The sequence below is a fragment of the Tigriopus californicus genome, chromosome 4 (genome assembly GCF_007210705.1).
Source record: "Tigriopus californicus strain San Diego chromosome 4, Tcal_SD_v2.1, whole genome shotgun sequence".
NCBI lineage: Eukaryota > Metazoa > Arthropoda > Copepoda > Harpacticoida > Harpacticidae > Tigriopus > Tigriopus californicus.
Genome location: NC_081443.1, coordinates 3,929,993 through 3,943,461, shown reverse-complemented (window position 1 = coordinate 3,943,461; position 13,469 = coordinate 3,929,993). Strand labels below are relative to the sequence as shown.

The window sequence follows — 13,469 nt, the reverse complement described above, 5'->3', positions numbered from 1 at the left end:
AATTATTCCGTCTCACAGCTCAATCGATAATTCTTTAAAGAATGAGTGATAATTGATGCAGGAAAAGGTCTTAATGAGTCATTTTGTCATTCTGTCAATTATGCACTGGAGCTTGAGAGAGGTAACTTTTTACGCAATCGTTCGATTGGCCTGATATATGAAATACGTGATTTTAGTCACCTGTGCCTAGTCTCACTTGAAGAAGAATATAATGCATTATGTTTTCCACGTTTTTTCACAAAATGCATGTACTTAGATCGGAGTAGAGCGGAGCAATTTTCATCCACAGTGTCCCCGAATTTATTCATCGGCTTCATCTCATATTCCTGTGGTTCATGAGTGAGATTACATTTACAGCTCCAGCCTGGCCTTGGAGGTAAGCCTTTCGTTCAATATTTCACCACGCACTCTATTCTAGGTCATCTTATGGACGTTCATTGTCAACGTTCACTACCTCGAGCCACTAGTCCCCTAATCTTTTGATAAGCCGCAATGCAATCTTCACCCAGTTCAGCCAAGGCGCCCGATGGAAATACATTTATGAAATGATGATGAAATAGTCGAATTCCCGTCACAAACGAAATAATTGGAGAAATAGGGACGAAAACAGGAATGGGTTTTACTGAGGATAGAAAAACCTCCACACCCTTCTAACGAGAAAGGCATCTGTGCACTTTATTGAATGGCTCATAAAAATCATCCATATTGGAATTCAGTGTGCTTGACGAGATTTCACGTTTATTGAAATTTACCAATTGCAACCCTGTGGGCGGTTGTTGTGGTTCACAACTTGAACATGGCATGGACACAGTCAAGTGACTGACTTGTGTGCATCACAAATACCAGCGACCACTGAAGCGAGGTGATCCAGAGGCCTACAGTAAGTCCTGTCATCATAAAATATTCGTTCGCAAGTCAGGATTGAGCAATCCATGTCCCCACTTCAATGCCTGACTGGCTCGAAAGTTGATGTCTGGGCTTGACTCCGTTCATTCACATTGATTCATTGTGGCAGATCCTTCAGGCGGCGTGGAGAAACTCTAAATATATATACATATACATATCAACTGATGTCCTGGGCGCGCGTTGCGCTGGTGCGTGCTAGTCGAGCATCAGCCTGGACGGCTCTCGCTCCCGCCTGTCTGGCTGTGTCTGGGACGTGCCGGACGTGCCACTTTCAACGCCCTCTAGAGCTTCGATCTCAAAGCTCGGCCCTCGTACGACATGTGAACTCGGGGTCTTATAGCCGTTCTCTTGCCTGCCGAAGGACGACAGTGCTCCACTTGATCGAAAGAGGACAGCGTCAGTTTGCGTGGTGGTGGTGCTTGGGCAGACAGCCTTCACGCAGAGGCCTTCTGAGTTACCACGTAGGACCCGTCGAAGTCGCCATTCTGCTCAATCGGACCATCGTGACCATGGCTGGAGATAAACCCAATGTTGTTTTCGTTTTGGGTGGGCCTGGCGCCGGAAAAGGCACGCAATGTGCCAAGATCGTCGATGCCTTCGGTTACCAACATTTGTCTGCCGGTAAGATGAGAACAAGAAGAGGAAAAAAGGTGACAAGCATTAGGCTTAAAATGCCGTGGAGGGCGGAATCTCAGACCGAAATTTTACATAAATCCATGATAGGTATATTGGCCGGCACACCCACCCACCCACCTTCGAGGTAGGCTACTGGAAAGATTCCGCCCAAGCGTGTATTGTGTTTGTGATGTGATTTCATGGAGTTGGCTCAATATTTGCGAATCAAACATGAACGCTTCATGTTACATTGGCCAATCAATATATGCGGAAAAGCGATAATGAAGGCAGGGATTCGCATTGCAAGTCAAACTTGATAAGATTTAGCAACGCCATGAATGAATTAAGGAAGGGATGAAGGAAGAGAGAGCAATATGAGTCACACTCTCTCTATACATAAATGCTCCTTAACATACATGTTTTATCTTGATGGTAGGTGATCTATTGCGCGAAGAGCGATCTAAACCTGGCTCTGAATTTGGCGAGCTCATTGAATCCCACATCACCAATGGCACCATCGTGCCCGTAGAGATCACTTGCTCGTTGCTGGAGCGAGCCATGATCACCTCCGAGGCCGTCAATTTCCTGATTGACGGCTTTCCCCGAAACCAAGACAATCTCGAAGGCTGGAACAAGACCATGAAAGACAAGGTAAACGTCAAGTTTGTCCTCTTCTTCAACTGCGACGAAGAGACCTGCGTCAAGCGATGCTTGTCACGGGGAGCCGCCGGATCTGGACGGAGCGACGACAATGAAGAGTCGCTCAAGAAGAGGTGCAATACCTATGTCAAAGCCACTATGCCCATCATCCAGCATTTCAAAGAAAAGGACATGGTCAAAGAGATCGACGCCGGCCGAACTCCGGATTTGGTCTTCAATGAAGTGAAGGAGTACTTTGCGTGAGAGGACCTTCCTTTATTCGAGAGTGTTTCGTTGTACTTCACGACCAGGCTGGTCACGTAGAGAGCACTTTTGTCCGCTTAGAATGAGCTTAAGACTTGGTTGGCACTCCTTCAAAAACAATTTCTGAGTATTCAACCGGCTTCAAGAAACAGATATTCGCTATTTTGTCTTCTCGGTTATCAAATAAAGCTATAATCTAGTTACACAAATATATCTCGAAACATACACACACAATGGCATATGCTCATATGCACATGATTCTAAGCCATCTAACGTAGCTTGGATTCCAACTCGGTCGCTCTGGTCACTTGGGTCACGCCACTGGACATCCGACGGAAATCGGGTAGACCCATTTGTGAGTCGCTCGAATCAGAGGCGTTCACGTAAATGGAACGTACTCTCAATACGACGTGACGCCAAGATAAAAGCAGGGAGCGTTTCATCTTCTTGTTCAAAAAGGTGTAGATGATGAGATTCAGGAATGAGCCTGAAACGAGCAGCCACCATACAAACAACTGGACCACGGGTGGGCATGCGATGGAAAAAATAGATAGCATGTAGAAGATGAAGACTGGGACCACGGAGATGACGAAGCCAATGATGATGGCGGCTGTCAAATGCATCCAACTCCGCTCCTCCTTCAGTCGTCGCTGCATCTGATCTTGTTGACTGCAAATGACCAGAGAGAGACATGTATTACACAACAGGGGAAGAACGTCAACACTGTATTCTATCAATCTTTGATGAAGTGAAGCGATCCTTCAGGGGCAAATTGGTGCGAAATGTGTTTCAATACTACCGATATTTTTGTCAAGAGATCAAACTAATAATGAGTGGTACTGTTAGTTCCGCGATAAGTAAAAGCAAGCTTTTGTTTATTCATAACTTGGAGAGTGTGCAACATGTATTCACGAAAAAGTTGATATCTGCAAAAAGTTCTACCATTGGCTACAGGGGAAATCTAATCATGATCGCGATATTTTAATGGATGTAAATAAGTAACGAATTTCATGTTTTCGTAATGCATTGGATTTTTCGACGATCCGCTTCCTCTAATTTATTTTCAGCCAACCAAGTGTGCTCGTAATTTCTATCCAATTAGTTTTTTGAAAATTACAGTTTTTAAAAAGTTTTCAGGTTTCGAGGTTTCACGGTGATAACTACAGCAGACATTGAGAGTTTGCTCAATGCCAAGACTTCTGAATGCGGTTTTCTTGGTTAAAGGAAACAAAGATCACCTTTTGTAAAAAAGCATCTTTAAACCTTTTCACTAAGAACATTGAGGGAATGAGAGTGCTCTTGTATTGGGAGAGATTAAAGAAGTTGGGACTGAATAACGTTCAGAGAAGGTACGAAAGGTATCTGAAACTGCACGTTTTCAGGAGGATCCATGGTTTTAGGTCAATTCTAGTGACTGTAGAGGCTAAATGTGCGTTTTGAGAACACCTTCAAGCCCTCGAGAATCCAGGCTAGTTCGAACAATGAAGTCCTCTTCTCTGCTTTCTCGGGCTCCTAAGCTAAAAACTAATGGGGCTGAACACTTTTGTCAATGCGATAGTTCACTTTTTGGGCCATAAGGTTTATACGTTTTACAGCTGAAAGTTTGCATAAACGCTGTTTATTAACACCCTAAAAACATATTTAGTTCGACAAGTGTTTCACTGAACTGTTTTAAAGTTGTGAAGGCAAATCATACTACTTTGCTGGGGGCAGAAGACTTTTGACACTGACTGTATGGATCTGCTTCACATACTGAAATTGAGCTTAATTATTGTGTATTTTGCTAGCAAATGCTTCGATCATGAGAATATAAAGAGGTTTGGAAAAAGAAATAAGCAAGTTAAAAGACATTAACTTCGATTTGATATTGAATGTAAATCTTATTGTTGTTTTCAGAAAATTTAATCTCAACGAATGTTCATGAAGGAGCAAGCCTTTAAAAGACTTTTTGAAATTTAGTCACTTCCAAAAGCAGACGTTCAACCGTCAATTGTTAATGAACGACGGCAACTTCTTCATTGACAATTAATGGAATAGTGAGTGTTATTTTAGGTTATGGGAATAATGAAGCTGCTTTACACTTTTGATCCGTTATAGCCATAATCAAATTTTGTGATGCCATTTGTCATTTTGACATACAGTGCTTTATCAATCAGCGATGAACTTGTTACTTTTGCCAAACGTAAGAAATGAAGGGAGTCAATTATGAAATATCTGATTCAAGTTTGACAAAGTTCACTTCTTATTGGTCATCAATACCCACCACTGAGCAATTGCAACATATCGTCTTTAGAGGTGGCCTCAACGGCAATCAAGCCTTTTTATTTCATGTTCATAAAGATACATTAAATTGTCATTGAGGTACCAGCCAAGACTAGGTAATCATCAAAATTTAATTGATAGTAATTTGAGACTTTTTTTTGAAAAGTTACAGATTTTGGAATCGCTTTAGGACCTGAGAATGAAAACATCTTGACAAAAGTCAAATGGCTATTTGATTTAAATAAATGCTACACTACGAGATTCTCATCTACCTGCATTGGCTCTAATCTACATATTGATTTTAATGAACTTAATGAAGTATAATTAATTTGTGATGAGTTGGAGAGCATAACAGGTAGAATTATCCGTATATCAAAGAATTACATTTCTCAAATACACTGTGTTTGAGGGCCACCCAAAGCTTGAGTCTGAGGACAAGATTGGCAAAAAACTTCTTTATGTTCCCATTGTCCGTGGTGGCCTAGGCCTCACCAAGTGACGCCTTCAGCTTGCCCACATTGTTGTGGGTGGTGGCAAAGGTCTTGGGTCTCCACATGCCTGCAGATGCTGAAATCCAGGGGATTCAGATTGGGTCTGTTTGAAGGCCAAACTAATTTCGACCACAATCCTTGGGAGTCGAAACCTTGTTCAAGGTAGGCCCAGACGTGGAATAGCTATTTCTTTTACGAGGGTTTCTTACTCCATGGTGGTGGCATGAAGCTTATTAAAGCTGTAAACCATGGTGTGGTGGATGTCAAAACTATTGTCAATTTTGATGGTGGTCTCACCTTCGTCAGGTTTGGCCACAACCCTCTTTTTAGAGGCTACTTTGTCTCTTTTTAAACTTAGACCCGCAATATCCTCCAAAATGGTTGAAAATGATCACATACAAGCTATGTCTAAAATAGAAAAAATAACCAGGTCAACCTTTGACGCCGCTATCGGGACCAATAATAGTATAGACGATAACCAGTCGCACCCGATATTATGAGAAAACCATGGGGTTACCTTGCTTAATGGTACATAAACTTCATCTTGTGATGTATAAGAATTCTATACTATGCTTTCATTCTCTTTTTTCAATGCAAATTACAATGGCTGCTCTATAATCTTCATTAAAAGTTGCCCTTTACAGGTACGAAAGTGAAGCATTCCTCTTTTATGCCTCCCAACGGGAAATTAGAGTCAGAGATTGTGGAAAGTAAGATGATGCGTAAACCCCGATTGTAGATCAATTTGATATTCACAGTTCGCATTCAATTCCTTAATTTTCACTAATAAAAATAGAATAATTCTTCAAAGTATTGGGTGCGCAAAAAGTCCTAATGCATTTTCAAACAGTTTGAAACGATGACACAAAATTAGTTGGCGGTAAGAATGGTCAGAATTCCGGTTGTCTGGTAGAGGTCCTTCACCAAATCTACTCTTAGGTTGCTAAGAGTATTATGGCATTGTTTCGTCCATGAAGGATTTAAGTGGAGTCCAAAGTACGATTTGCATATCCACTTGAGAGTGTGCAAAGCTTTTCGAACATGTGGTTGGATATATTACACATTTAAGTTCAGAGATAATGTCACGATGCTAACTCTTTGCAAGTCGATTGTCCAGCCGCATCTTGAATATGCTTCACCCATTTGGACTCCAATGAGATCAGCAGGTTTGCAAAAGGTCGAAAAATGTTTCACTAAGAACATCACAGGAATGAGAGAGCCCTCGTATTGGGAGAGACTAAAAAAGTTGGGACTGTACAGTGTTCAGAGAAGGTACAAAAGGTATCTGATACTGTATGTCTTCAAAAGTGTCCATGATCTTCGTCCCAACCCAGGTTTTAGGGTCAATTGCAGTGACTGTAGAGGCTTAATATACGTTTTGAGAGCACCTTCAAGCCTTCGAGAATCCAGGCTAGTTTGAACAATGAAGTCCAATTCTCTTCTGTCTCGGGCTCCCCTTCATTGCCTCCGCACAAAAACAACATATTTTGTTTTTGTTTCCTTCGTTGGCAAGCTTCATGTCTGATAATTGCGCACACCCAGTCCCATTGAAAAATGGGAAATTTGGAATTTATTGCGGGCTCTCAATGGTATGCTATGCACCACGACTTTCTGCGCACCCGGTATATGAAAAGGATTCATTTCACACACCAATTTGTGCTTTCAGCCAGAGCAATCTTGATTTCTTAACAGTTGGTCTGTCATATTTCAACTCGATGGTTTAACTTTCCTTCCTCGGTTTCTAAGAATCTTTTTCTCTTTTAAATCGAAGTTTCAGTTTCTTTTGTTTCCTGAATGTTGAAAAGGCTGTTACTTGCAGTCACAAATTTGTACTTCTTTACAGACAAAAGATTTTTCCGGAACCCATTCTGACTAAAAATGATTGAACTTTCCAGTGACAACGATGCGCTTTGATTTCAAGTTTTAGTCGTTTGTTTTGGGTGCTAGGGCCACTGATGCTAACCACTACATTGATATTGTCCAAATAAGTGGTGTGACGCCACAGTATTGAAATAATTATATTGAGTTATCATTGTTAAAAGATCTGTGCCAAATCAATAATCAATCCCTTTGCCAAGTCTCCATTTTATTTAACGGTAGTAACCAGGTGCGTAAAAATTGGAAATGAATAAAGACGTGCTTGTCGCTCTCTACTTATTTATAGACCTTGAAATTGGGAATTGCAAAATTAGGAGGTTCCCAGAATTAACCACCTGGAGGAATTCAATAGAAAGTGTTACTAAATGGATTTGGACTGATCTTTGGGTTAATAAAATTCCCATGACAAACCCTCAACTATCTCCTTAACCCAGGGTCCGTCCGTTTAAGCTTAGGCCTTTTGCTTCAGCTGTGACATATTATTAAGTGTTTGTTTGATTGTTGCGGAGTCAGATGGGCTCCTTGGCTTTGACTGCCTTCGATGATGGCTGTCCCAATGAAGAGTTATTCCCGTTCCGTTATTTACAATCAACATTATTTCTTACCTCACTCTCGTGAATAACCGAAAGCTCGCGCCCATTACAACTGTTACAGCAACATATAATGTTGTTATTTAAACATTGCTGGAATCGGCTAGCCAGGGAACCAATCGATGGTAGCATAATGGATAGTGGACGTTGTACTAATACAATTCAGCTGCTAGCCTGACGTATTCTGCAGTAAGCACAACTGAACTTACATTAAGGATATGTTCCCTCACCTGATCATTCCTCGCTCTTGGATCTCCTTGGCATTCTTATTGATTTCTTTCCATGCCTTTATGGAGTACCAAATGGTGACCAGACTGACCATTCCACCGATGCTGGTCTGAATGTAAAAGTTCAAAGGTCGCGTTGATGACGGGAGTAAGATAGTTAGTTTCGATATGGGGTCGAAAAAAGCTTGGAACGTCAGTTGCATGCTAAATATATCAAAGAAATGAAGGGAGGTGAATGTTAGTCCCACGAACCAGGGTAGACTAGACGCGATGCCCGGATGCTTGGTGGCCCATGAAAATATTCGGTGTTGACGGAATGATGACGAGGCCACTTGGTAGCGGGTAAAAGCCATGGCTGATAAGAGCAAAAGTGACACCGTGGTCGACAAACTGCAACAAAACCCCTCATAGTTTTACTCCGCGAAATGGACCCCGCACATTCTATTTTGGCGAAAGCCAGAGAAGAGACATTCATCTTCCTAGTGAAACGAAACGAAATTCATCAAAAATGTGCCTCCCGGAAGTTTGCTCAAGTTAGTCCTTCACTAGTCCTCGTACAAGATGTGCTTGCCTACCTGACAAGGGCTCCGCAAAGGACGAGGCTGACGTTGGATGTAATAAAATAGAACTGATTCAATCCGGATCTCTGGGCTTGCTCTGGACTTTTGAAGCTGGCGGTGAATGCATCCGCTTCAATAAAATCGTTTATTGTCACTCTACCAAAGAGAAGGCCAAATTGAGTGAAGACAATGGAACCTGCACCCGCCAAACCCATTAGCACGTCGGCTAGACACAAACTCATTTGAAGGTATTGATAGATGGTCTTTTTCGCCGTAGGGTCAATCATGATGGCCAAAAAGACAGCCAGGTTCCCGAAGATGGCAATCAAGCAAATTGAAGACATGAGAGTCCCGAGTGCTATCTCGAGTGCAAAAATGTGCCCGGAAAGGTAGGTGGACTCCACATGCTTGGTTTCTCGAGTCTTCGAGAAGATCATGTAATTGAAATGCTCAAAGGCCCAGAACTTGTTGATGGTGAGTACGCCTTGGTCTTTGGACTCGAAAATGTCTGAAATGAGCTCGAAACCGAATTCCTCGAAGCAATGGGATTCCCAGATAGCATTGAATGGTCCCAAAAAGCTGAATTCGTCCACCTCAAAATATAATTCCTGGTAATCGCACAACTCGTTCACGCACTGGGAATTGTTGTGTATAAGTGCAGACACCAATGTGGACACGTAGAAAGACGGGAAAATGGTGATCTTGTCATTAGTGCAAAAGATCTGACCGTCCACCTCCACGAGATTAGTCTGGGGATAAAAGGGACTATCCCTCCCATCCCCCAGTAAAGGCTTTATGTGCACATCCACTTGGTCGGTTACTTGCTGAGGATCGCTGGTCAACTTCGTGTCGTTCATGTCAATAATTATGTAATAGGTATCAACTTTACTGGCCTGAATGGCAAAGCTATCCATGCCAATATCCACATTCAGGCAGTTTCTGGACCACCGTGCCGATAGAGACTTCTGAATGTGACTTGGATCGCGGATTGGATCCAAGTCGCACGATTCTTGGTCGCAAACGCGGAAAAAAGTCAGATCCGTTTTGACGTCATTTTTCCTCAAGGCATCGTTTAAGTTGGTGTAGCCGATAGTCTGGACGTAATCTCGAACTTTTCGAGGAAGCAAAAGTCTCGAGAACACGAAATTCTGAAGGCTGTTGTTATGTCGCTGTTCAACAAATAATTCATGCAAAAGTTTGGCATTCGCCACTTTGGGCAGAGTCCAGCCATCCCATGAATCCACCAAGATGTTGATCACCTTGGTTATGTTCAGATCAGGCAACTTGTGCAGAGCATACAAATCTAGCCTTTGGTTGGCAATCGTGAAGTTAGTCGACATTTTGGGCGACTTCTTGGCCATGATTAGATATGTTACGACACTGCCATTGTAGTTGTACTCGAACGTTTGGCTGTCTAGCTCGCAAATTGCAGCCTCAAGAAAGAGTTGATCTGTTTCTGATAGAGTCAGCCAAGGATTGTTTTCTTTCGTCTTCATTTTTCCCGACCGAGCGAAACTCATCAGAGTTAACAAATTCAGTTTGACCTTATCTAGAGGAGCCTCACAGTACCAATTGGGATGGTAAAGGAACAAGTTCAATGGGAAGTTTTTGTTATCCTTCTCGGTTTGATGGCCAGTCCCGTAGAAAATTGTCGGATACACTTGGTTCCAATGAATGTGAGATCCATGAAAAATGCAGTTCGGATCCGTGGTGTAAAGGAGCTCGTTCTGTCCGACTGTTTTGTAAACGACATTGTAGAAATAATCGCGAGTATCCACGTGAAAAGATGAAGGCAGTTTATACTCGTTGAAAAATCCTATTCGCCCAATGCGTGAGAAATTGCATTGGCAAGATGCCGCTGTCGTTTGATTGGGCTCCAACATTTGTGAGAATATCCTCTCCTCCATTTCGGAAGCCAGAGCTCGGGTTGTCAAGCAAGATAAACGGGGTTCCGTCGAGTTTTCCGTTTTGACCACGTAAGTGTACCCTTCTAAAGCCAAAGGAAGACTCACTTTAGCCTCATAGCCTCCGGTGGTTTGCCACGTCTCTTCCAGACTTAGATGCCTCTTGTGAGGTTGACACTTGATCGCAGGGTCCTTGAAATCAAGCTCAACGGTGGCAAGGGAACAATTCTCCAAGCCACACGGAGCAATACCAAGGTACACCAACTTGCTCCCAGAATCAACCTTGGCATCGATCGTGGCGCTCCGAAGACAATGACAATCCAAACTGATACTGCCGCAATCTTGAGCCAAAAATGGAACCAGCAAGTCTCTGAAGTATACTGAGCTATCGTGCTGAAGACAAGGACAATCAGATTCATCCGATGAATCTGTTCCGCAGTCAAAGTTTCCATCGCACAATTGATCCTCGCGAATGCACAAACCTGACGAGTGACACTTGAAATAGCCTTCAGCACAATGCCAGTCCTGACAGAACTGGGGATCTTCGTCGAAACAATTCGATCTACAATCGCAAGTTCCATCGCAAAATTTTGTAACCTCCAAGCAAGTTTCAGGATCGCATCGGGCGCCCGGTTCGCCTTTGATTTTCCAATTGTGTCCCTGGGGATACTTGAGACAGAGAGATCCTTTTTCTTGGCATGAATCCCAAACGTCTGGCCTGATTTGAATTGTCACTTCGTCGCTTCCGTCGGCACAATGAGGATGTCCATCACAAATGTTTCCGGCCAAAATACACTGACGGCTGTCCCCACATTTCAAGTAGTTCTGTGGACAAGGCCAAGTTCTAGGAACGGAAGAAAGAACGAATCAGTCTTGGCTATCATACGAACTCCACTTACAGTAGTAAGTGAAAGTGATGGATCTTTCTAACCGAAGTGTCGGAAATTGAAACGTCTTCCCAAAGAGAAGGAAAATGACTTTCATTTTCAATTACGATCAAACATGATAACTCGCCTGCAGAATTCGTCAAGTTCGTCCTCGGGTCCTTCACAGTTGTTGGTTCCCAGGCCCTCTTGGCCATCACACACTTTGGTCATGGCAATACAATGGGCTGAACTGTTCCCACTTTGACAAGGCCACAATTTGTTTTGTTTGTCGCAAGTTTTGTTGACCTGATGGCAGCCCCAAACCGTCTCATCGCTCCGGTCAAGGCATTGGTATTGGCCTCTTCCACGGGCCTGTTTGTTACAGAATTTTCGATCACTCACGCATTGCCAGCCGTTCAGACATTTCCTATGTTTGGGTGGACACTCAAATTGGGTACAATGAGTTCGATTGGAGTCACTTCCATCCTGACAATAGGGTTGTGACCCGGCACACATCAGGGAACTTCGGATGCATTGTAGGCCGTCTTGGCATTTGACCTGGTTCGACAGACATTCGTATTTTTCACAATCTTCTTCGTCACGACCATTATCGCAGTCCTTGCGCCCATCGCAAACTCGATATATGCTCAAGCACTGATCGTCATTTTGGCAAGAAAACTTGCATCCATCAACATTGAATGAGAGCGCACAAACCATGACAAAAAGCCATTGGAACTGGAGGTGTGGCTTGAAGCTTATCATGTTATCAGGTGTCCGTGAGTGGGACTTGTCGCCAGCAACGGACTGAGGTGAATGTTTTCACATTCTGATGCGTCGTTTCGCACTTCAACGGGATGTGTACTTAAAAAAATTTAGGAGCTGGGCTGGAACCCAACATTTGATTTCTCCACCTTGAGTAGATTCTGGCCTTCCAAGGAACTCAGAGATTGGACTCTGATCCGTGCTATAAAGAACTATATGAAGGGGATCGATTCTTTTTGCAGTGATCCCTCGTTCCCCTGTCATCAAGTTTGATAAGTGGTCGTTCAGTTCTGCCAAGCCACTTCCGAGGAAAAGCTCTGGCGTTTGTATGAGCTGATTAAAAAGTTGACTTGAGCTTTTCCACGGCCTACCGCTTAAATAAACAGACACGCTACCGACGGGACTTGTCTCTGTCAATGTATCCGAGTACATAAACCTAGTTCCAATATTTACTTTTTCCAATGCTTTGCTCTCACACCGATTAGGTTTGATCAACTACTTCGGTTTTATTTCCCTCAGAAAACAGTCCTTCACGGAACTATCATCCTTATCATGGAACATGGATGAGATTTGACTTGTGCCTGATAAAGTAACAACACGTAAAAATAGGCCAAGTCGTAGAGATGTACGACAGGGATAGACATACTAAGTCTTGCAACATAATTTTTAACAAAGTCTTGCTCTGTAGTTAATAGAAAGTGAAACCAAACCTTCTCACAACGAACAAAGGCAAAGGCAAAGGCTGCACGAACGGTTTCCTTTGGAATCTGGTACCAAGAACCACATTGAAAAGTCTCATGAGGAAGAATACCCCATGCTCTTGTGCCAAAAATGGTCAAAAGTTTCTGGGCAACTGGCTTGAACCTTGGGTCACATTTCGTGCAGCCTGCGCCTCTGCCTTTGTTCGTTGTAAGAAGGTTTCAAGAAAACAGGGACATTCATTGAAACATTGAAAACAAGTGCCCACTGATTCACCAAAAATCGACAAATTGATGGACGCAAACTGATCCATGATTTTGGATCTCAATTTAAAAAGCGCTTCAACAATAGAATTGCAATTTAGACAAAGGGATTGGCAGATCAGCTTTCCTTCTCCTGCGCCCATAGAAATTGGCGATGACAAGAGGTGAAATATCTAATATTAAAATTTCCCCTGTAGATGAAGTGGCCTTAGATGAGGAAAAAAGGAATTGGGCAAAATTACATAATTTGCTTCATCACTCTTTGAAATCGACCTTTTTAGTTGCTGTGTGGGTATTTCATCGCATCTTTGATCTTGTTAATCATAACCTTCAGACCTGTGATGTTATTACAATTACAATTACATGATGGTAATTGTGATTGATTTGCCTTTGAAGTCAGAGTAATTGTGATTTGGCTCAGCATCGCTGGCTGGGTGAATTAGCACCCCAAATGAAAAAAAACCCAGCCATATAGCAATTACATATTTCCATATTTTATTCATAGCATTTTTGGGTGAATTATGAACTATTCCATTTTGGAAA

The 13,469-nt window shown here is 42.7% G+C and overlaps 2 protein-coding genes across 3 annotated transcripts; one reads left to right on the top strand and one right to left on the bottom strand.

Moving 5' to 3' along the window:
• The first annotated feature begins 771 nt into the window (after window positions 1–771).
• On the top strand, window positions 772–2,633 carry LOC131878972 (UMP-CMP kinase-like). 2 transcript variants are annotated; one of them, XM_059225149.1, is made up of 3 exons: window positions 772–880; window positions 1,016–1,527; window positions 1,958–2,633. In XM_059225149.1, the coding sequence occupies exons 2-3, from the start codon at window positions 1,071–1,073 to the stop codon at window positions 2,422–2,424; spliced, it is 924 nt and encodes a 307-aa protein (XP_059081132.1). In that variant the 5' UTR covers window positions 772–880; window positions 1,016–1,070; the 3' UTR covers window positions 2,425–2,633. The 2 variants fall into 2 exon arrangements, with proteins under 2 accessions (XP_059081132.1, XP_059081131.1); XM_059225148.1 differs by having other exon boundaries at window positions 850–1,527.
• A 60-nt stretch (window positions 2,634–2,693) lies between these two features.
• On the bottom strand, window positions 2,694–12,468 carry LOC131878967 (uncharacterized). The gene is made up of 4 exons (XM_059225143.1): window positions 11,351–12,468; window positions 8,448–11,180; window positions 7,876–8,262; window positions 2,694–3,093 (listed from the first exon to the last, which is right to left on the bottom strand). Exons 1-4 carry the CDS (start codon window positions 11,962–11,964, stop codon window positions 2,694–2,696), a joined length of 4,134 nt encoding a protein of 1,377 aa, XP_059081126.1. The 5' UTR covers window positions 11,965–12,468.
• Between the last annotated feature and the right edge of the window lie 1,001 nt (window positions 12,469–13,469).